The following is a 22,446-nucleotide window of genomic DNA, read 5'->3' as shown; positions in this document are numbered from 1 at the left end:
TTGTATTGATGAGATGTGTTTTGAGGAAAATTGTCAGAATTATTCCTCTTGCAGTTATTGAGAAAACGATCTTGTCCGGTATTTTGAGTGATGTCCGGTATTTTTTGCGATATCTGTATTATTATTATTTTTTGTTTTGTTTTGTTTTGTCATTTGGGACCAAATGCGACAAAATACTTGACTTCAGGTTTTTTCATTGAAAAATTATACATCATTGATGAACTTTTTGTGATCAAAAATTCAATAAAAATGGGTCCATTTTTTGACATTCATGAAATGTCTCAATTCTTAATGTCTTTATTTCAATGATGCATGTTTGCAGAAATGAGAATCTTATTTATTCTGAAATCTGAGAAAGTTCAGAAAAGTTATGAGTGTATCAATTCTTCAATGCCTTTTGTTCAGAAAAAGTTTGAAAGTCTAAATTTTCCCCCATATTTTTCTGCTTTCATTGCAAAATGTTTAACATGGCAACAAAGACTACTAATTCACCTCAAAATTATTGAAAAACAAAATAAACTGAGGAGCTTGGAGAGTCAGAATGCTTTTCTTTTCTTTCTATTCAATTTCTTTCATTTCTCTCTCTCTCTCTCTCTCTATCTTTTTTTTTCCGAAGAAAGACTGAATTTTTATAAATTTGTGACTAATCAAATTAGAGACACCATTTATCGAGCAAATGGGATTAAATATTTAGCTTTATGAATTTTGTTCCATACTATATTTTTAAATTTTTCAATTTTTGAATTTTTTGTTATTATTTGCAATGTTACGGATGATTTATAATGATGTGATTTCGGTAAAAGTTTGGTACAAAACATTGAATTTTTCATTAATGCAAGAATTCTGTCCCATATTGCAAACATAACTTGTGCAGCATGAGAATTATAAAAAGAATTCAAAAGGTATTAAAAACATAAATGGAATTATAACAATTTTTATCAAGATTTTAAACAAATTTGAATTTTCAAAATGGTTTTGAAACTCATATTTTGATTAATATTTGTTAAAGATGCCTGTTCCGAAACTTTTTTTTGGTATGCAAAATTTACTTATTTCACCAGAATGTGACTCATTTAAAATGATGAAGAATTGTTTAATGAACTTGAAAACGCGTGTGACGCAAAACAAAGAACAAAAATTAATGAAATGAATGCTTTAGTGGACAGGATGAGCGAAAGGGAATTTCATCATGCATTACCAAAGGAATTTTTTAATGAAATAAATGAAATGATCGAAAAGAAGAATTTATCTTTGGAACATGCAATTTTGCTTTTAAAGAATATTGGATTCTATCATATTGCTAATGACAAATGGATTTATGAATCACAAAATTCTTCGTTACGCAAAAGATTGAAGCATTTGATAATTGAAGGAGAGGAAAAAAAAGAAGAAAAGAATGAAAATGTATTGACTGATCTTTGCGAATGCTATTTCTTACTATTCGGAAAAAGGAATAATTTATCTAAAGTCTTGCTTTCAATTAGCATTCCTGTTCTTTTTACAGTTTCTTTGAGAAAAGGGGAATCTGAAAAAGTTAGAAAAGAAGTGGAGATAGCGTTATTGGCTTTAAGTACCATTTGTGTGCGTGACGTATGCATTTTGATGTTGTAGCTTTGTTTTATTTTATCAAGCAATTTCTTCTTTTATTAATTTTGGAATTATATGAAGGAAAAAATAGACAAAGAATTGTATCAAAATGAAATCACTGAAATTATAAAATATCATCAGACGTATCATAATCTTTCACAACTTGCATATCAATCTGCTTGGATGTTTCTTATGTTCAGATTGAATGAGAATAGAGAACTGGAAGATGTCGTTGTTAAAGAGCTGCACTTTGTGAGAGAAGCAGCGAGAGAAGTGGAAGAATTGGACGGAAAGATGGACATGCAGAAAAAGGAGGCACAAAAACATACGAAAGAGGAATCAATAATAAAGAGATGGCTGACTAATCTTTGGTATTTTTTCAACATGCGCAGATTTGAATCACTAGGAGATGAATACTCAAAGCTGGCTGCATCTTTGGTGAATTTGTGCAGAATTGCAAAGGACGAACAGAAAGAATTGTTTATCAACTGCGTTGAACATTTTTCAAAGATGATTACAACAGAAATGGAAATCATCAATGAATTGATGAGAGAAGGCGCAATTGAGGTTATTTTTGCTGTGCTAAATCATCCAACTTTGGTAAGAATCCAAGTATATACATGCACAGAATTTTTATCTTTGCTCTTAAATCGGATTAATGAAAAGATGATTGAAGAAAATTGTGAAATAAAAAGAAAAATAGCAAAAAGAGAGCTTTTCGAAAAATTGGAGGAAGAAGGGTACGAGGACAGTATCATTAGTTTAGACACAATATTTTCTTTGCCTTCTATTATTTTCAAAAGAAAAATTCGAAGATAGTTGTCAACATGGAAGAAAAAAGTCGAAATACAAATTTTGATTTTGAGTATTTTCCATATCATCAATGATCCAGAATATGACCTTTCTGCTTCAATTTTCTACAATCAAATTGAACGATTTTTAGGAAATTCATTCATTAACTATAATCAAAGATTTCAACCCTTTTTGATATTACCATAATATTTTCAATCAGTTTCAAAATTTTATTTAGCTTCATTTGGATTGATGGCTGATGAAGAAACAAGAGATTTGGTTCATCAATTTTTGAGAAAAAAAGGAATTTTAAAAAAAGTTCAGGTTTGTAATTGAGCAATTTTGATAATTTACAGAATAGTTAAAATAGACTGAAGTTCGTGGCTCTTTGCTGGAAACTGTCCTTAAAAAACGAGACTTTTCCGAAACAAAACCAAAAACTCTAACATGCCAGGCAATTGATGCAATGATTGCACAATTTTTTCAATGGCAAGGATATAATTCAACTGCAAACGTTTTTTCCACCGAGGGAGAAATATCGAGAGATTTAATATCATTATCGGACATTGAAATACTTCATATGTTGAAGATAGGTCCTGAAAGTTCTTATCTTTTTGAACAATTGGTTTGCCGAAAAATTTTTTGACACTTTTAATTCCACATTTTCATAATCGCAGATTCATCCTGAAAATGATGAACTTACAAAAAGCAATCCACCGTTATTGATTCGTTTTATGAGTTGCTTGAAAAAACTTGGGAAAGAAAAGTTGCTAAGTGAAGAAAATGTTGCCATTATGAAAGAAGGAAGAAAAAGTAGTTCTTTTTTTTATCTTCGAAATTAATATTTTATTCAAAGCAGATTTGATTTCAAAAGACGAAATTCAATCAGAATTCGAAGCTTTACGAAGAGAAAGAGAAGATTCACAGAGAATAGTATGAATCACAAGTTATTTTACGAATAACAATGCTTTATAAAACAAACTGAAAATTACTTCAATCAGGCGCAGCAAAAGATGGACCGTATTCGCATCGAATCCAAGCAGCAAGCAGAACTTCTTGCAAAACAGAAAGTTTGCGGAAATTTTCATTTTTTTGAATATTAATGTTTATTTAAGGTCGAAGCAGCACTGAAAGTGGAAGAAACACGAATAAAAAGGAAAATCGAAGAGAGTTATTCAGACAAACTGAAACAGTTGCAACAAGAAAGAGAAGAAGTTTGCTTTTTAATACATCACTTATTTTTTTAAAATGTTTTATCTTTTCTTTTTCTTTTTCTTTTCTTTTCTTTTCTTTTCTTTTCTTTTCTTTTCTTTTCTTTTCTTTTCTTTTCTTTTCTTTTCTTTTCTTTTCTTTTTTTTGTGTGTGTGTGTGCATGTAAACTATTTGTGAATCAATATTTTCTATCAACGACTTTGTGAAGCTTGAAAAGGAGGAGCTTGAATTGGATGAAAAGATAGCACATATGCAGGAGCTGATTAAAGCAGAAGAACTCAAACAGAATGACCAACAGACGAAGTCAAAAAAGAAGAAAAGCACAAAAAACACAAAAATGTCAAAAGCCCAACAACAAAGCGATGAATCAAAGAAAGCTAAATGGACGACTGTTGTTGAGCCACTTTTTGAAGAAGAAGAAGAAGGAAAAGAAGAAGGAAAAGAAAAAGAAGAAGTGTTGCCAATAAATAAAAGCGCGAAGCTTTCTTCATCCAAAGAATCCACAGCATTTCCTTATGAAAGCCAAAAAACAGACTATTCGAACATCTTTTCTTCTTCCTCAGGATTATCACCTTTCCAAACAGAACTTTCTTCCTCCTCTTCTCCAGCCAAACGCCAATCACATCAGAAAAACATAAGTTCTCAGGATTTTCCGTTGCCCCTCTCTTCGTCTGATCGCTTCGCTTCTCCCAACACCCTTCCTCCCTCTCTTCCTTCACCTCCCTCCGCTGCTGCTACTTTGCTTGAAGAACCTTATTCAAAAGACTTAAAAGCCAGTTCAAACTATGGACTTGATTCTTCTTCTTCTTCTTCCTCCTCCTCCTCAGTTTCACCTGTTGCATCCATTTTCCATTCAACAGCAGGGAAAAATGTGTTTGATCCTTCATCGCAATATCCTTCACAAGTTGCAACATACGATTTACCTTATTCTTCATCAGCGCGAACATCAAATGACAATTTCTTAAGTAATTTTACAGGCAAACCATCCAATTTGCCTTTCAGCACTTCATATTCTGCACCACAATCCATTCAAAACACAAGTTTTCCCTCTTCTTCTTCATATCAACCTTCATCAAGTTTATTTTCTTCTTCATCTTTCCCTTCTTCTGATATTTCATTTCAGCCTGGCTTATATTCATCATCATCAACAACAACATCTTCTTCTCCTTCTCCTTCTCCTTATTCTTCGGATTTCCTTCGAGACTCTCGTCCTCCTTCGTCATTTCTCAGCTCTCCTTCTTCTCTTCAGCCATCTGCATCCACTTCTTCCTCTGCCTCTGCCTCTGCCTCTGCTTCTGCCTCTTCATCAATTTGGCTGCCCAACCAGGGTTATGGAGCATCGCCAATTCAACAGCCATATTCTCAAAATTCAAACACAAAATCAATTCCCCCTTCGAAATATTCATCGCTTCCTTTGCAACTTCAGCACATTGCAGCTGAAGATAAGGATAAAGGCAAAGAAAAGCATAAAGCAAGCTATTCAGAGACCGAATCAAACAGATCTGATTTGTTGTGGGAAGAGTACGACAAGGAGGCTGAGAGAGAGTTTGAGCTGCTACATGGGGTGGATGCAGAGAGAAGGAGAATTCTGCTGAGAAGAGAAGCATCGGGAGAGAAGGAGAACGAAACAGGCAAAACAAGAAGGAAAGGATTGAATGAAAAAAAGGAGAAGGAGAAAATGAAGCAGAAGAAGACTCAGAAGAAGAAGAAGAAAACAGGAAATAAAAAGAAAAGAAGAGATGAGTCTGAAATTGTGGAAGATGAGAAAACAAGTTTTGAAGATGAATTAAGCGATGAAGAAGAACACGATGAAGATAATGATGACGAAGAGGAAGAAGAAGAAACAGAGGAAGAGGAAGATGAAGAAATGGAAGAAGAAGAGGAAGAAGAAGATGATGATGAGGAAGAAGAAGAGGAAAACGAATTTGTCCCCAACAAAAAACGCGCCAAATCTGAGAAATTTAAAGGCAAACCTCGAAAGACTGAATGCAAAACGAGAAAAGATAACAAAAAACAGGACGAAAGAAGAAGAGAAACAAAAAAGGAACAACATTTTCAGAAGACAGACGAAAATGAAGAAGAAGAAGAAGAAGAAGAAGAATCAAAAGATGTTAAAGCCAAACTGAAATACGATGATATTTCTTCAAAATACCAAGAATTGAAAGAATTGCAGAGGAAGTATTCAGAAACTCTGCTTTCCGAGTCAAAAGATTTGGATGAAGAGGAACATTCTGTTTTGAATGAGAGAAATCAAATGTCGCGCGAAGGTTCGAAAACTTCTTTGAAAGAAAGTGGCAGAAGTGCTGGTGAAATTGAAAAGGAATCACAAAGGAAAAAAGAAATAAAAAGCAAAGAAAATAATTTTGAGAAGGAAGAAGAAGAAGAAGAAGAAGAAGAAGAAGAAGATGATGATGATAACAATGATGAAGAGGAAAATGAAGCAAGAAAAGAAGAAAAAAGCTCAGTTAACAGTAAAGGAAGTGTTAAAGGATTCCAAAGAAATAAAAATGATTGGCCTGACGATGACGTGTTAAATGATGAATTCAAACATTCGAACACAATTTCTTCTAGAAAAGACGAAGTTAAAGAAGAAGCAACAAAAGAAAAAGAAAAAGAAAAAGAAAAAGAGGAAGAGAAGGAAGAGATTGAGAAAACGAATGCATTTGAAATGAGATCTGCAAGCAACAGCAGAGAAAATAGCCAGAAACACCTTAAATTGGATGAAGAAATAGAAGATTTGAATGAATTCCAACCAGAAGTGATGGATGAAGGAGACGCTTTCCAAAGAGATCGTCCAGATAACTTTGATATCGGAAGTCGGAAATCTTCAACAAAAAGTGAAGTGAGTGAAAAAGGCGAGGAAGTTGAAGGCGATTGGAGAGACGAAGACGTAGAAGAGGAGGAAAAGAGCGATAATGCTGAATCAGAAGAGAATGGCGGCTTTAATTTCAATGGCGAAGGATTTCTTAAAAATCAAGAGAAAGAGAATGAGAACAAGAAAATCGAAGAAATGAAAGAAAACGAAAAAGGAAAAGAAGATAAAACAATTGAAGAGAATAAAAAAGAAGAAAAGCCAGCTGAAGGAAAAGAGGAAGAGCACAATGAAATGAGCAAAACAGAAGCTAGCACAAACAATAATTATGCGGAAGACGATTTTGACGACGATGCGTATTTTGATGAAGACGACAGGACAACGCCATTTGGCAATCTTCGTTTTGATGATCATTCAAGTGTTGAGTCGGAGCACAACAGCAACAAGAAGAAGAAAGAAGATGCTAAGACAACAGGCCAGTTTGACGAAAGCACATCAAGAGTCAGCAAAGCAGATACTGACGATTCCTTCGATGACTATGACACTGATAGAGATTCATATTTAACTCCCTTTTGATGAAGCAATCAACAGGAAATTGATTCAAAGAGGAGATTAGAATATAACTTGATAATTATCTTTCATCTCAATAATGACGTTTTGTAACTTCCATTTTGATATACGAAGAGCGCCAGCAGAAGAAGCAGTCGAAGTTCTTTGCGAAGTACAACCGAGAAGAGGAGAGGATGAGGAAGAAGGGGGCAGAGCTGTTCAAGCGAGAATAGCCAAAGGAAAGGGGCTGTTGGCATCTCCTTTTTGGGGGTAATCCACAACTGCTGGCTCTGCCTTCTTCTTCTTCTTCTTCTTTGCTTTCATTTCATTTCACTTCATTTCACCTTTTTTTTTTTTAAATACTTTTTTTGATTTTTTTTTTTAAATTTCCTTTTCACTTGTTCCGAGAGGAAAGAGGCACAAATGAAAGAACAAGAACAAGGGAAAAAAAAAAGAAAGCCAGCTGTTGCACACGAAAATACTATTAATGGAGAAAAAAACGCTCATCTTCTGATGAGAGTGTGGAAAACGCGTTTGCAGTCCAACGAAAACCCAGCAAACCATAAAAAAACACACGAAAAGCCATTCATAACTCATCGAAAACGCAAAGACTCAAAAAACATAAAAGACGACAAAACAATAAAAATTCAACAAAAAAACGAAAATGCGAAAAATACTTATGGAAAATGGATAAGAGGCGCAGGGCAGCACACAAAGAGCTCTAAAAAGTGCACACACAAATTGCATTGAATAAAAGATGGATGATGCTGCTGACTGCAAACACTTGCAATCACACTCACCATCCAACAGAAGGCACAGCTTTCACAAATGAAGGCAAATGAAAGCAAATGATGATGATGATGATGAATGGAGAAGAAAGAGAAAATGAAGATAAGATATGAAAAGAAAATGAAAGAAAAAGAAAGAAAGAAAGAAAGTGAGAAAGTGAATACACAAGATAAACAACTACCCAAGCACCATCTTCGGCGCTCTCTCTCTCTCTCTCTCTACACTTTCACAGGCAAGTCGCTGTCGATCTCCTTCTGAGGCACATCCGACTGGCTCGGCAGTGAAATGGCTGGCTGTGTCTGAGGTGTCTGAGGTGTCTGAGGTGGCTGAGATGGTTGAGGTGGTTGAGGTGGCTGTGGATACGGCTGCTGCGCAATCACATACTGTGCTTGTGTGCCCTGATAGACTGGCATGTACCCAGCTGCCACATTTCCCACTGGTCCATACACCACCCCTTGTTGTGGTGGCGGCTGCATCGGAGGCGCCTGAAACTGCACTCCCACTGCCACTGGCACCTGCCCTTGCTGCGGCAGCACCGGATACGGCGCCATCCCTGCTGGTGCCATCTGTGCCATCTGAACTGTCTGCACGCTGCTTCCGTTAGGCTCTGCTCCAAACTTCTGATCGTTCTGTGCTGTGTCCACTGCAACAACCATCTGCCCCATCCCTCTCTCGTTCTCGTCTCTCGTCGACCGCGGCTCAGCTGGCAGCGCAAAGCTGCTCCCATTCACCATCAGCCGCGTCCTCCTCTTCTCCTCCTTCTCCTTCCGCAGCTTGTATTGCCGGCAGCACGGGCAGCACGCACAGCACGCGCAGCACGGACAGAAGCACGCACACAGCACAACACCCACCGCCACAACCGCTGCCACCACTGCGAATGCCACAACTGCCGCTATGATCACCTTCTTGAACGGCGCATCCGGCAAAACGTTGCTCATGTCCCCTGTCCCCTCCACATACACACGCGGCTGCTCGCTCATCGAGTACGACCGGTAGAACACCTTCTCTGTGATGATCGTGCTCCACCCTTCTTCTGCCTCGATGTCCTTCCCCCCGCTCTGCGCCTCGTTCCCCGAAAACATCATGTAGTTCATGATCATCTGCGGCCGCTCGCTCGCTTCATACACCTCCTGCTTCTGCCCTGCCGAAAAGAAGATCCCTCCCCCTCTCCCTTTCTTCGCCTCTCCCCCATTCACATCCGACGACTTCATCGTGAACTTCCCCTGCCCACCCACCGACTCCACAAACAGGCACCCTCCATTTGTCCCTGTCACCCCATCCTTAATCGTTGTCGATTCGCAAACAAACGACCCCCTCTTCAGCACTTTCCCCAAATGCACACACCCTCCTTCTTCCTCTGCCCTCCCTCTCTTCACATCCGACGACCTCATCTCCAGCCGCGCCCCTTCGCTCACCTCCCCAACATACACACACCCGCCCCGCCCGCTGCTGTTCGCGTCCTTGATCGTCGACGACACAATCTCCGATACCCCGCTCGCCACCTCAATGTGCACCCCTCCTCCACACCCCGCCGACGCTTCCTTCACCTCGCTCGACTTCAGCACAAGCGTCCCGTTCATGCACACCCCACCCCCGCGCCCTCCCGCACTGCACTTCTGCATCGATGACGACTTCACCACCACCGACCCTGCCCCGCTCCCGCCCACAAACAGCACCCCGCCATCCAACGACGCCGAGCACGTCTTGAACGACGACGATGCAATCTCCACGCTCCCCGCTGACCCGTCAAGCGGCTCCACCGCAACCGCTCCCCCGCTCTGCTCTGCCGAGCACTCTTCAAACCGGCACGACGAAATCGTCAGTGTCCCGCTGCTGACAAAATAGATCGCCCCTCCGCTTCCTGTGCTGTGCAGGTTTTTGAATGTGTTCGACCGGTACGTCGCCGATGCTCGCCCAAACACCCCCTCCGCCGACGCTGCTGCTGCAATTCCTGCTGCTCTCGCCTCCACCCCGCTCGTCTTGCAGCTGTCGAACGTGCACTCTTCCACCTCCACAGCCCCGCCCCCAAGCATCCCCATCACAACACATCCATACAGCCCGTTTTCCACTTCCTCAAACCTGCACCCATGCACCCTGCACGCTTGCGCCCCTCCCAGCGCCTTCTTTTCTTCTTCTTCTTCTTCTTCTTCTTCTTCTTCTGCTGCTGCTGCCCATGCCCCCTCACGAATGCCCCGGAAGACACACCCCTCCAGCACCACTGCCTCTGCACAGCTGTCTGTCACAAGCGCCTCTCCTCTCGCTGTGCTCAGCCCCTCAAACTCCATCCCAAACATCCGCACCTCGCCCCCACGCCCCATCCCTTTCACCAGCGTCAGCACCCGCTCTGCCCCGCCCACTGGCACAAGCTGCACCTCCGACAGCTCAACAAACCCGCCACGGTTCACCACTGCATGCACACGCCCAAAGTCCAGCGCCATCTCGCACTTCCGCATCCCCAGCCTGCTCTCCTCCCCCACCTCTGCAACGCTCGCCCACACGCTCCTCAGCCCCACCCAGCGAAGCGAAAGGCTCGACTTCTCCAGTTTGAACAGCTCTCCTTTCTCCCCGGCCTCTGCCGCCACCACTGCCCCGACGGACGCCTTTTCGCTTCCCTTCACCACCAGCTTGCGCATTGCTATCATGTTCGACCCCGTCTCGTACTCCCCGTCGGCCAGACGCACAACTTGCTCCAGCCCATTTGCTCCTTGCTCTGCCCGGCCCACACGCGCTGCCAGCGCCAGCGGCTGTGCTGGCCCTGCCCTCGCATCTGCTAGCACCATCAACGCTGCCATTGCACAGAATATCACACAATTCATTTGCTTTTATCAAAGATATTTCGAACTTGTTGGCCCATAAGCACTTGGATGAGAACAAATTCATTTCAATATTTGTTAAGGGAAATTGTGAAAAATCTTTCATCTCGATTATTTTGTTGGTGCATCCACTGACAACGATTATTTTGTTCAGGAAGTTATGCACTAGAGAGATTGTACAATTTATGAAAAATGGATGATGTGCCAGTTGATATAAGAAACAGAACAACTTATAACAATAGAAAATGGCATTCAGCATGGATGGTGCACTCATTATTCAGAAGGCATAGGCAGATGCGCCCCTCTTATCAATGCTTACCGTTAACCAAACTTTAATAAAAAAAACCAATATGGTCTTTGTTCAACAAACTCAGCATGAAGAGATGATTTCTGGAAAAGAAATGCGCGAGTTCAGTCGAAGAAAGGAGCGCTTCTGGTTTGCCATTTGGGATATCATCACTTTTCTGGCCACTTTTGTTGGAAGAGGTTGCATCAGATTCGGAATGCTTGAAGGAAAGCGACGAAGCTGAGAAAGATGAGGAAACGGCATTGCCAGCCATGAGGAGCATGCATTCATAGGAAGTGTGCTCGCTTCCTTTTCTTTTTCTTTCCTTTTATTTTTTTGTGTTTATTGTTGCGATAATAGTTGTTCTGAGCAGCCTGAGAGATCGAAATGAAGGCGAATCAGAAGCAAAACAGAGCCAAATGCAGACTGAATCTTTTGCAACCAAACCAGACTCGCCTTTCGGCCTGCACATGCATTGGAGGCACGCAGAGTTGCGCAACGGAAGAAGCGCGAAGAGACTGAGACGTATTTTTCGAAGGAGTCAAAACAGGAAGGCAAAGAAAATTGAAAAGGAGAGAGCGCAGGACTGAAAAGGGACGAGGAAACACTCCAAGAGAATGGATTTGAAGATGGTAGAGCGAGAAGAAAAGAGGAGGATTGGGGCGTGTTGGCTGGACTTGTGATTGAGGAGTGGGAGACAGCAACTGCTAATTGGGAAGAGGAATTGCGAACAGCACATTCATCTGATGAGGATGCTTTTCAGCAGAGGAACAGGTGATGCGATGGGGTTTGTAGGAAATGGAACAGCTGGCTGGAATGGGAAGGAAGGGTGCGATTTCGCAATTTGTGAAAAACTGGCAAAGCACTCTGTTCATCTCTTTTCATTTTTCTTTCTTTTTTTTCACTTTGTTTCAAAGAATAGAAAATAAAAAATAAAAATAAAAATAATCAATGCTTCCAAAGAAGATTCAAGCAGCTGTTTGCTGAATCGTCAGCCAATCCAAAGAAAAGAAAAGAAATGAAACGAAAAGAAATGAAAAAAATAAAAAAAACATTATTATCCACCAACAAAATGAAATGCTTCTCGTTTCATCAGACATTCACAAAATAGTCTGATATGTTTTCTGATAAATGATTTCCGTATCTGCGATTCAGAAAACATAACACTCCATAAAAGCTTGCGATTGCATCTTCGTGCCCTTCTTCTTCCATCCTCTCAAACATCTCTCTCCCCATCCCTCTCCTTTTTGCTTCCTCTCTTTCATCCACCCCCCTTTTTCTCAGTTTCAGACAAATATTCAAAGTGATATCCAAACAATAAATTGCTGTCTGGTCATCCAACCACAATCGGCGCATTTCAGAGGAAATCAGATCAACAGCTCCCCCCTTCGCCAAGTAATCGACGCTGACTGCTTCAAGGCATGCAACATTCGCCAGACGAGCAATGCCCTTCATGAATATTGCGCTCCCATCCCCTCTCGTTCCTTTGCACAATCCAACAACTGCACCAATCAGCTCGCTGTATTCCTCGTTCTTCAGTCGGAAATATCCGAAAAAGTCACCAATAACTTTAATCCATCTCTCAATAACTTCTTCTTCATTTGTTTTCTTCAGCCTGTCTCCCGCTTTCTCCATGTGCATCCGCTTTCTCAGCTCTTCCAGTTCTCTCCTCGATTCTCTCACAAAATGAAGCTCCTCCACAATCACCTTTTCCATCTTTTCGTTTTTTCTCAGTCTGCTTATCAAAAACCCCCACGCAAGCTGATATCCATAAGATGACATGTTGCGATGCTCCTGATGATATCTCATCATTTCCAATGTTTCATCCAAATACATTTCTTCATCCACCTCCTGTTTTTGTTTTGTTTGCGTGTTCGTCAACAAATATCAAAATCATTCAATATATATATATATAATAAAATTAGAAAGAAATAAAGAAAGAAAGAAAGAAAGGCACGCCTCAAACTCATCAACGTGGCCCAAGGCTGTGAAAGCCATATCCTTTTCCATCAATGCTTCACAACTGCTATCTTTGTCTGAAGCAACTTTCAAAACGCAACGCAAACAAATTGAAAGCAATTCCTTTGGATATGCATAGCATAGCAAAAGATAACACTCGCAAAGATGAATCAACAGCTTTTCGTTCTTTTCTTCCTTTCTCCCATCTTCTTTCACAATCATCTTCTCAAATCGTTTGCACAGCAAAGAATCTTTAAAGTTAATCCACCACAAACCACACAATGCAGTGCGACGCCCAATGCCCATCAGCCAACGCACACAATCCTCCATCTTCATTTTCTCTTCTTCAATCATTCTGTGCATTTCCTCGAACCGCTCTTCCTTGAAAACATCAAAAATATCGTCCGTGCTCATGTCTTTCAGCACTCTGTCCATTTCTTCTGTCTTCTGTTTTTGCTCCGCCTCTGAGCATTGCCCCAGCTCATTATACAGCTCTTCGCAGAATTGTGCAAATCACCAAAAGACGTGGCCCGAAAAAAACACAGCAAAAATAAACAAACCCCCAAACCTATTCTTTGGAGAAATCTCCTCGATTCCATCTGCATTCGCTCTGTTGACGCGCTCATCCATTCTGATTGCGAAAAACACGTTCCATCAGCAGGGCAAAGCATTGCGTCGGCAGAACAATCAGAAAACACAAACATTGTTGATGGGGAGCAAAACGAAAGAAAAACAGAGCAAACACAAGTGTTTTTTTGATTTTTTTTGATCAAACAAATAATAATTCAAACAGAAACAGAAACAATGATGGTTTTCTTTTGATTTTTTTTGTTGTTTTTCTGAACTCTTTGCAGTTTGTGTATTTGTGCCTTATCTACATTTCAGCACACGAGAATGGAACTTGGAGGAGGAGGAAAGGATGACAAACAACCAGATTGGTTCAGCTGAAAGAAATAAATGTCTGAAAACCAGTATTCCTCTTTCAAACACGAGGTCTGCGATATGACTTTCACGCTTTTTTCCCCTTCTTCTTCATTTCATTCCTTTTTATTTGCAAACGCATCATCAGGCTTGTTCCCTTTTTATATATTGAAGAAAACACACCAAGAGCATTTGCAGCTTGATGGCTGTTGTGTTTGGCGCATGGGAAGTGGATTTCCTTGACGATGAAATGGGCATAGGAGCTGCTCCCAAATGATGCAGAAATGTTTTTTGTGTTCATTGGGGAAAGGAAGCAGTGGAGAAGGAGAAGGATTGGGGCAGAAAAGGAGAACTCTCTCAGTTCGTCTTGAATTCGTTTTGAATTCGTTTTGCAGAAAGATCCTCAGCCATGTTTTCTGTCTCTCCTTCTGTGTGTGCTGTCTTATAAATCATGAAAGACAGCAATCTGCAAAGAGACAACAAAAGAGGAATTGAATAACAACGCCAAAGGCAGAAAGAGGCATTTGAAGACGATTGGCAGATCAGAGAGCAGCAGCCACGGGGTTGTGAAAGGTATGTGCCAGCTGGACAGAACGGGGAAGACATGTGCTTTTTGTGGGGGTTGGTTGGGAAGCAATGTTGAAGATGAAGAAGCAGGTGTTGTTTGGGCTGGGTGGAATTGGCGTGGCGGGCAGGCAAGGCAGACGGAGACAGAAGAGGTGTTTTTGAGAGAAGGGAAGGAATGAAGAAGCAAAGTCCCTTTGGAAAACACAGAGGCCATTTCATGTTGCACTTTTTTCGTGTTCATTGGCTTCGGTGCCTGTTGAAAGACATCTCCACTTCGTTCATCTATTGTTCTCTCAACTGAAATTGGATCGTTCAGGAGCAGCAGATGCCTGTGGAGTGTGTCTGCTTCAAAAGGTTAATCAGAATTTGTGCTCGAAGGTTGAGTGAGGAGAACGATGATTTGAAGTGCAATTTGTCTTTTCTGTGCGTTTGATGGCAAATGACGACTTTTTCTTTGCTTTTCACCACAATCAATTTGCTTCTATTTTTTCAATTGATACCGATATTAATTTTTTTTGTGATAAAAAAAAAAGGAGAGAAAGATTGTCTTTTTTGAGTGTTTTTCAATCATATTTCATTTTCTCATCTCAGAATAATTCTCAATAATTAATGTTTTATTGATTTTGTATCATTGTGTGCTTGCTGCAAAAATAAAATTAATAATACTGTATATTTGGATGGTGAATATTCGTTAACTTTTCGAAGAGTGTTTTTATGAGGAAGGAGTTTTGAGCGGCCCATTATATAATTGTTGGGAAAGAAAGAGGATTGAATATCCGTTCAGGAACTGGACGGAGGGGGCGGAAACACAGGCAAGACGCAGAAAATATCGAAACAGAAAGGAATGGAAACGGACGACGAAAAGCAGAAAAGAGCGCAGCAGGAAGAAAATACAAATTGTGCTGAACTGGATGGAAGAGGAGGGCACGGAAGCGAGTGTGGAGAGGGTGCAGGAGAAGGCGAGGAGCAGAGGGTGTTGCGGGGAGCAGCGATGAGGGGAGAGGCAGATGGAGGGGAAGGGCTGGGAGAGAGCAGGGAAAAGGAAAAGAGGAATGTTGAAGGAATGGTTGGGGCTGGGGTTGGGATTGGGGTTGGAATTGGGGTTGGAATTGGGGCAGGGGAGGGAGGAAGAGGAGAGGCAGCGGGAGGGGCGGTGCACGGGAAGCAGTCGCTGATGCTGGACATCTCGAAGATTCTGGCGAGGCGGACGGTGTCAGTGGACGAGGAGGCGGCGCGGGCGGAGAAGCTGCAGTACTTCGAGGGGCAGTGCTCGGGGGTGCTGCCGTATGTGTATGTGGGGTCTCGGAAGGTGGCGGCGGACCGGGAGCTGCTGCATGGGAAGGGGGGTGACGCACATCCTGAACTGTGCAGCAGGGGTGTGCCCGGCGTATTTCCCTGGGGAGTTCCGGTACATGCAGGTGAATCTGAGCGACGACGCAGAGCAGGATGTGATCTCGCTGCTGCCGTATGCGATCTTTGCGATCGAGGCAGAGCGGCGGGAGTGGAGGAGGAGGAAGACGAGGAAGATGAGGAGGAAGAGGAGGAAGATTGCAGCATTGGAGGATGGGGAGCATGAGAAACGGGGAAGAGAGGGGAGGGAGAAAAAAGAGAGTGGGATGGGGTTGGACAGGCAGAGGAGGAGCAGGGGGGACATGGACGGGGGAAGAGACGGGGAAGGGAAGGAGGCGGTGTTTTTTGTGCACTGCCACCAGGGGGTGTCGCGGTCGGCGTCTGTGTGTCTGGGGTATCTGATGTATGCGCTGAATGCGTCGCTGTCGTGTGTGCTGTCGTGGAGCCGGCGGGAGCGCGGGGTGATCCGGCCGAACGAGGGGTTTGTGCGGCAGCTTCAGCTGGAGTCTCGGCAGCAGGAGGGGCTGTGGCAGTTGTGGGAGAAGAGGGAGAGGGAGAAGAGCGAAAGAGAGAATGAGAATGAGAATGAGAAGGAGAATGAGAAGGAGAATGAGAAGGAGAAGGGGGTGATGTGGGGGCTGTGGAGGATGGGAGCACAGAGCAACCCATCAGAGTTTGCGTTGGTAGAGGATGAGGAAGAGGATGAAGAGGAAGGAGAAGGAAGCAGTTCAGATTATTCTGAGGAAGAAGACGATGAAGAAGATGAAGGAGAAAGAAGGGGGAGAAGAGGGAGAAGAGGGAGAAAAGATAATTGGAGGAGGAAGGAGGAGAGGAAGGAGAGGAAGGAGAAGATGGAGAGGGTGGCAGCAGTGACACCGCACAGGGTTGGTGTTCCGCTGAGCGAGAAGTCGTTTGACCGGCGGTTTGTGTATGTGCTGTTTGGGAGGTGTGGGGTTGGGGTGTGGGTGGGGATGAAGGCGAAGAGGGAGTATGTGGCAGCAGGGGTGGAGTATGGGCGGTGGCTGGGGGAGCAGCTGCCTTTTGGGAAGAGTGGAAAGGAGAGTGAGAATGAAGAAGAAGAAGAGAGATGGGAGAAGAAAGAGTGTGAGAAGTTTTCGAGGAGTCTGGGGGAGCTTGAAGCGAAGCTGAAGCGAGTGAAGGAGAGGCATGAAAGAGAGAAAGAGAGGAAGAGGAAGACGAGAAAAGGGGAGTTTTGTGGGAAAGGAGGGAGAGAAGCAGAAGAGATGAAAGAAGAAGAGGGAAAAGAGCAGAGTGAGCGAAGAGAAAGAAGAGAAGAGGAGGCAGATGAGGATGGGAAAGAACAATGTGTTTGGGGAAGAGAGAGAAGTGACTCTGTGCTTTGGACAGATAGAGAGAGATTGGGAGGGGATGAGGAAAGTGAGGAAGTGGCAGAGAATGAGCAGAGGGGAAATGAAAGAGAGAGGGAAGAGAGAAGAAGAAGAAGAGAAGAAAGGGAAGAAAGGGAAGAAGAAGAGGAAGAAGGAAGAGAAGGGGAAGGAGAAGGAGAGCATCGGGTGCCACTGGTGGCAGAGATGGTGGAGGAGACAGAGTTGGAAGGCGGGGTGAAGATCGACACGAAGACGGTGTTTGAGCGAGAGGCAGTGCTTTCGCTGCCGGCGGAGGTGTTTCCGCTGGTGCGGGAGAGGAGGGAGGGGAGAGAGGAAGTGGTGTGTGTGCGGCAGGGGAACAGATGGGAAAGAGAAGAAGAAGGAAAAGAAGAAGAAGAAGAAGGAAGAGAAGGAAGAGGAAAAAGTGAGGCAGAAAAAGTGTGTGAGTCGATTGAATGGAGAGAAGAAAGAGAGTTCTGGAAGCTTCTGCAAAGGATGGTGGAAGAGCAGCCGGATTGTTGTCTGAACGAGGTGAGTCAGAGGCGTCAGGTGGAGACACACACAACCTCATCAACGACTTCATCATCATCATCATCATCATCATCATTCACAACATCCACACAGAACAATCAGTATGAAGAGCTGAAGACATTCCGAAGAGCATCTGAGGATGAGAAGCCGAATGGAGGAAGAGGAAGAGAAAGAGAAGAAAGAGAAAGAGAAAGAAGTCAGCTGGCGACTGTTGATTTTGGGAGGCTGAGCGACACGAGCGAAGTGATTGGGGAAGACTCGGCGCTGGATGAAGAGGCGTTGTGGGCAGTTGGGGGGAGGCTATGGATGAAGGGAGGGGGTGAAAGAGAAGAAAGAGAGAGAAATGATGAATCGTCTTCTCATTCTTCAATTTCTTCTTCAAATTCTTGTTGTGCGTGTGATTCGTCCTTCTCATCGTTCTCATCGTTCTCTTTTCTTCCCTCGTCTTCTTCGGGGCAGCCAGATGAGCTGGCAGACAGTGTTGTGTCTTGTGAGCATGGGAAGAGCAGTCAGCTGCAGAAGATGGGAGAGAGGGAGCGAGAGAGGGCAAAAGAGGAGCGGAGAGGCACAAATACAGACACTGCCAAAGAGATAGAAGAAGAAACAGAAGAAGAAAAAGAAGAGAAGGAGGAAAGAAGTTCATTGAGTTCATTGAGTTCTGAGTGTTGTGAGTGTTCTGTGCACTCATCTGCAGCAGATTCGCAGGCGTCATCTCAGATTGAGCACTCTCTTCATTCATCATCAACATCATCATCATCAACAGCATCAGCAGCAAAGAACACAGAGACACCACTTCAGCAGGAGAGAAAGGGGGAAGAGAAAAAGGGAATCGCATTTGCTGCACTTCCGACACTTCACATTCCTCGTTCTGTTCCTCTGCTATCATTCCATTCCACTTCATTGCCATCATCATCGTCTGATTGTTCCACTTCATCATCCACCTCGCCATCCACTTCAACCCAAACGCCGAGTGATTCTTGTGTGCCTGCACTTTCCAATCTCCATCTTCATCTTCATTCACAATCACAATCACCTTCACCTTCACATTTACAATCAACATTATCATCATCATCATCTTTAACTTCATCATCAACATTATCTTCATCATCATCAATTGGGCAGACAGAAAGAGAAAGAGAAAGAGAAACGACATCTGAGATGGGAAGAGCGACTCAGCTGGGGTGCTTCCACAAACATTCACATTCACATTCACTTCAGACAGGGAGCATCAACAGCATCAACAGCATCAACAGCATTGATAGCAGCAGAAGGAGTGAAAGGAGTGAAAAGAGTGAAAGGAGTGAAAAGAGAAGAAGAAGAAGAAAGAGAAGGAGGAGGAGAAAGAGAAAGAGCGAAAGAAGAGAGATTGGAGAGGGGGAGTTTCTGAGTGAGAGGAGGGCAGAGGGAGAAAGAGGAGGAAGCAGAAGGAGCTCAGGAGGAAGGGAGGGGGGAGACAGGAAGCAGTCAGAATGGAGAGAGAGAAGAAGCACAGCTGAGCAGCATGAAGAGCTGGCATTCTCATCTCGCTCAACACACTCAACTCACACAGAATATGATTCAGTAGAAGACACAGAATCAAAAGCAGGAGGAAGAGAAAGAGAAGAGGAAAGAGAAGAGGAAAGAGGAAAAGCGTTGAGTGAGGCAGAGTCGCGTTCGTTCCTATCGTCGCTGTTCAGCACAAGCGAGTCGTCTTCTGTGCAGCACTTCCCTTTGGACAGTGCAGGCGAGGCGTCGCCTTTGCCGTCGGGAGCGCCATCGCCGGGGCAGTTGTCGGTCTGCTCGGGTGCAAGCACGCCGGCGCTGACGAGGCGGATCCGGCGGCTGGGGTCGTTTGGGATGGGATTGGGAACAGGAACAGGAGGAGGAGGGGCAGTGTCGCCAGCATGCTCTGGAAGCTTGTCTGGGAGGGGAGCTGTCTCATTTGCATCATTTGCACCTTTTGCAGCTTTTGGGACGCCTCCTTCATCGTCGCCGAGGCTGCGGAGAGGAGAAGCACAGCGGCAGTTTGAGCAGGAGCGGAATGCACACACAGACAGGGGGATGTTTGGCGAGGGCGGGTGGGGCAGCAGGAGCAGGAGCGGGGGCGAGGGTGAAGGTGAGGGTGAAGGCGAAGGCGAGGGTGAGGGCAGGGGAGAAAATGGGAGTGAGAATGAGAATGAGAATGGGGTTGAAGGTGTGAGGGGAAGAGGTAGCGAGGAGAGCAGGGAAGAGGAGGAGGAAGAGGAAGAGGAGGACGGAAGGGCAGATGTGTTTCAGACGCCGCCATCGAGATCGGTGTGTCCGTCGCGTCTGGTGCTGTCGTTGGGTGTGCCACCGTCTGCACAGCACGAGGAATGTGTGGGAAAGCCGATGGGGCTGCGGATGGAAAGCACAACGGCTGCAGTGGCCAGCCAAGATATGCAACATCAACAACAACATAATCTGCCAAGCTCATCATCATCATCAGCAGCATCATTGTGCTATTCAGGAGCAGATGAGCAGTCAGTGCGAAGTGTCGCATCTGCCTGGGACATGGAGAGCAGAGGAAGTGGAGGAGGAAGTGGAGGAGGAGGAGAAAATCCACCGATGGCGCGGATGTTTGAGTATCCGAAGTGGACAGAGATCGACTCGTTTGACAGCGAAGGGCTGTCGTCGTCGCGGTGTCTTGTTCTGGTGCCGCTGGTTGGGGGTGGAGGGAGCGAGGGAAGGGAGGGGCAGGCAGCAGCAATAGCAATGGCAATGACCATAGCAACAATAGCAGCAGCAGTAGTATGGCGATGCGATTGGCAGGGCAGAGGAGCGTGTTTGTGTGGCTGGGGGCAGACTTTGCGATCCCGCGGAAGGAGCGGGAGCAGATCCAGCGGGAGCTGAAGGGGCGGGGCAGACGGGCGGGCGGGGCAGAGCAGCTGGGGAAGGTTCTGTCGGATGCGACGTTTGACGAGGCGACGCTTGTTTGGGCGCAGCGGGTTGGGAGCTCGTTTTGGGGGGAGTTTGAGAGGCGGCTGAGGGAAGAGGAGAACAGAGCGCCTGCTGTGCAGACACAGGCACAGGCACAGGCACAGATGTTGCTGTCTCTTCAGCCGGCTTCTCTGGATTCGGCATCTCCACACAGCAGCAAGAAGCACGACGACATGGAAGGGATGGAAAGGATGGAGGGAGAAGCAGAAGAAGCAGCAGCAGAAGAAGAAGAAAGGGCGGGGCGTGTGGAGGTGATTGTGGAGAAAGACGCGCTGGAGTCGGAAGAGTTCTTGTCATATTTCTTTTGAAGCTGTCGGTGCGCGCCGGGGGAGTAGCAGCATCCGGGTGCGAGTGATTGCTGCTTTGTCTGTTTTGCACTCTTGTGCAGGCTCTTTTGCCTTGTGTGCTCGTGTGTCCTCCTCAGAGCGTGCCTGTGTGCTCATGCGATGCACGAAAGCAATGCTTCAGATGACTTTGCTCTGATTTGCCTGCCCAACTGGTTCTTCTTCTTGTTGTGTCTCTTTTTTCTTTTTTCTTTTTTCTTTTCAATTCGTTTCTTTGCTGGCTGGAGTTGCTGCGGTGAGGCACAAATGTGTTATTTTCCAAAATGTTTGATTTGCCCAAATTTTATTTTATTTTATTTTATTTTATTTTATTTTTACTTATTAAAAGATTAAAGCTATTTTTGATTTTCCGTTTTGTTCCAAGTTTTGAGTGTTATCACGTCGCAAAAGTCAAAATCAGAATAAGTCATAATTTTGCTTTGAGGCTTTTCCCTGCTTGGAGATAGAACAGAAAAGAGCAGATGAAAGAAGCCATGCAGATTGAGGGGTTCTGAACTGTGGTGCTTCAGTGCTCTCTTTTTTTGTTATTAATTGCGTGCTGAAATGTGGCACTATCTTGAAAATGGGCAACAAGGCGGAGCAGCAATATCCATTTGAATGAACAATAAATTATTGAAATGCATGAATGAAATATGGCTTATAAAATGACCATCCAAAACTGTTCATATTTGAAAAAATTGTTCCAAAAATCGAGCATTTTTGCTTTCAAATTCGAAAATATTTTATTGTTTGAAAATATTGAACATATGAGTGACACTTTTCGAAGTCAAATTTTTCTTTCAAAAATATCAATTACAACGAGTAAAAAACCCGAACATGGTAAAAAACCCGGACTTTTTATTAAAATTCATATATCTCGACAAGTTTAAAAAATTAAATTATAATAATTCACACATTCATACATCAGTATATAACACATCTAGCCATATTGGAATTTTTATTTGTTGTGCTGTATTTATGAAGAAATAAATAATTTTTATTTTTGAAAATTTGACTTTTAATGAATTTTTCTATTTCAAAAAAACGATTCAGTTCATCTTTTATACATGAAACTTATTTTTTCTTTGTTGCAAACTGTTCGGGTTATTTTTCATTTTCTGCAATTTGCTCTTTACAACGGAATGAAAATCAATCATTTTTGAAAAATCACACTCAATGGGATAACTTCAAAAATATTTTTTTCCAAACTCATAAGCATACTTGTGAATTTAACACATGCATCAATAAATATGATAGTTATATAAAATGACTACATTTTTGAAATTTAAAATGATTCTATATTCATTTCATTAAATGCAATTTGGAAGAAAATTCAACAATAATGATCATAAAAAATTTTCAGTAATGAAAATAATCTTTGTTTATGAAATGAATATAGAATCATTTTAAATTTCAAAAATGTAGTCATTTTATATAACTATCATATTTATTGATGCATGTGTTAAATTCACAAGTACAGATATCGCATAAAATACCGGACATCGCACAAAATACCGGACAAGATCGATATCTCAATAACCACAAGAAGAAAAATTCTGCTAAATTTCCTCTTAACATATTTCATCAATACAAACTCACGTGACATACAAGACTTTCAGGACAGCTTCGCTTGAGCCCAGAAAAAATATTTATCGAAATCTCGGAGAAA

At 43.2% G+C, this 22,446-nt stretch overlaps 5 protein-coding genes across 5 annotated transcripts; 3 read left to right on the top strand and 2 right to left on the bottom strand.

The window, feature by feature from the left end:
• Positions 1-3,392: 3,392 nt before the first annotated feature.
• Positions 3,393-6,979, top strand: MONOS_3647 (uncharacterized protein; the record flags this gene model as incomplete). The annotated part of the gene is made up of 3 exons (XM_067873660.1): positions 3,393-3,449; positions 3,495-3,593; positions 3,800-6,979. The coding sequence occupies 3 exons, from the start codon at positions 3,393-3,395 to the stop codon at positions 6,977-6,979; spliced, it is 3,336 nt and encodes a 1,111-aa protein (XP_067723672.1).
• A 333-nt stretch (positions 6,980-7,312) lies between these two features.
• MONOS_17900 (uncharacterized protein) lies at positions 7,313-10,533 on the bottom strand (the record flags this gene model as incomplete). Its single annotated transcript, XM_067870867.1, has 1 exon — positions 7,313-10,533. The coding sequence occupies one exon, from the start codon at positions 10,531-10,533 to the stop codon at positions 7,960-7,962; it is 2,574 nt and encodes an 857-aa protein (XP_067723671.1). The 3' UTR covers positions 7,313-7,959.
• A 1,262-nt stretch (positions 10,534-11,795) lies between these two features.
• Positions 11,796-13,429, bottom strand: MONOS_15431 (uncharacterized protein; the record flags this gene model as incomplete). Its single annotated transcript, XM_067868307.1, has 3 exons — positions 11,796-12,691; positions 12,800-13,293; positions 13,360-13,429. The coding sequence occupies 3 exons, from the start codon at positions 13,427-13,429 to the stop codon at positions 11,933-11,935; spliced, it is 1,323 nt and encodes a 440-aa protein (XP_067723670.1). The 3' UTR covers positions 11,796-11,932.
• Positions 13,430-15,131: 1,702 nt separating this feature from the next.
• Positions 15,132-15,863, top strand: MONOS_15432p2 (uncharacterized protein; the record flags this gene model as incomplete). Its single annotated transcript, XM_067868309.1, has 1 exon — positions 15,132-15,863. One exon carries the CDS (start codon positions 15,132-15,134, stop codon positions 15,861-15,863), a length of 732 nt encoding a protein of 243 aa, XP_067723669.1.
• A 40-nt stretch (positions 15,864-15,903) lies between these two features.
• Positions 15,904-20,762, top strand: MONOS_15432p1 (putative Dual specificity phosphatase, catalytic domain; the record flags this gene model as incomplete). Its single annotated transcript, XM_067868308.1, has 2 exons — positions 15,904-20,265; positions 20,340-20,762. 2 exons carry the CDS (start codon positions 15,904-15,906, stop codon positions 20,760-20,762), a joined length of 4,785 nt encoding a protein of 1,594 aa, XP_067723668.1.
• Positions 20,763-22,446: the final 1,684 nt, after the last annotated feature.

This window comes from Monocercomonoides exilis (assembly GCF_001643675.1).
Source record: "Monocercomonoides exilis strain PA203 chromosome Unknown scaffold36-1065637, whole genome shotgun sequence".
Classification (NCBI taxonomy): Eukaryota; Preaxostyla; order Oxymonadida; family Polymastigidae; genus Monocercomonoides; species Monocercomonoides exilis.
The sequence above is the reverse complement of the archived record's forward strand: the minus strand, read 5'-3'. Positions and strand labels throughout refer to the sequence as shown.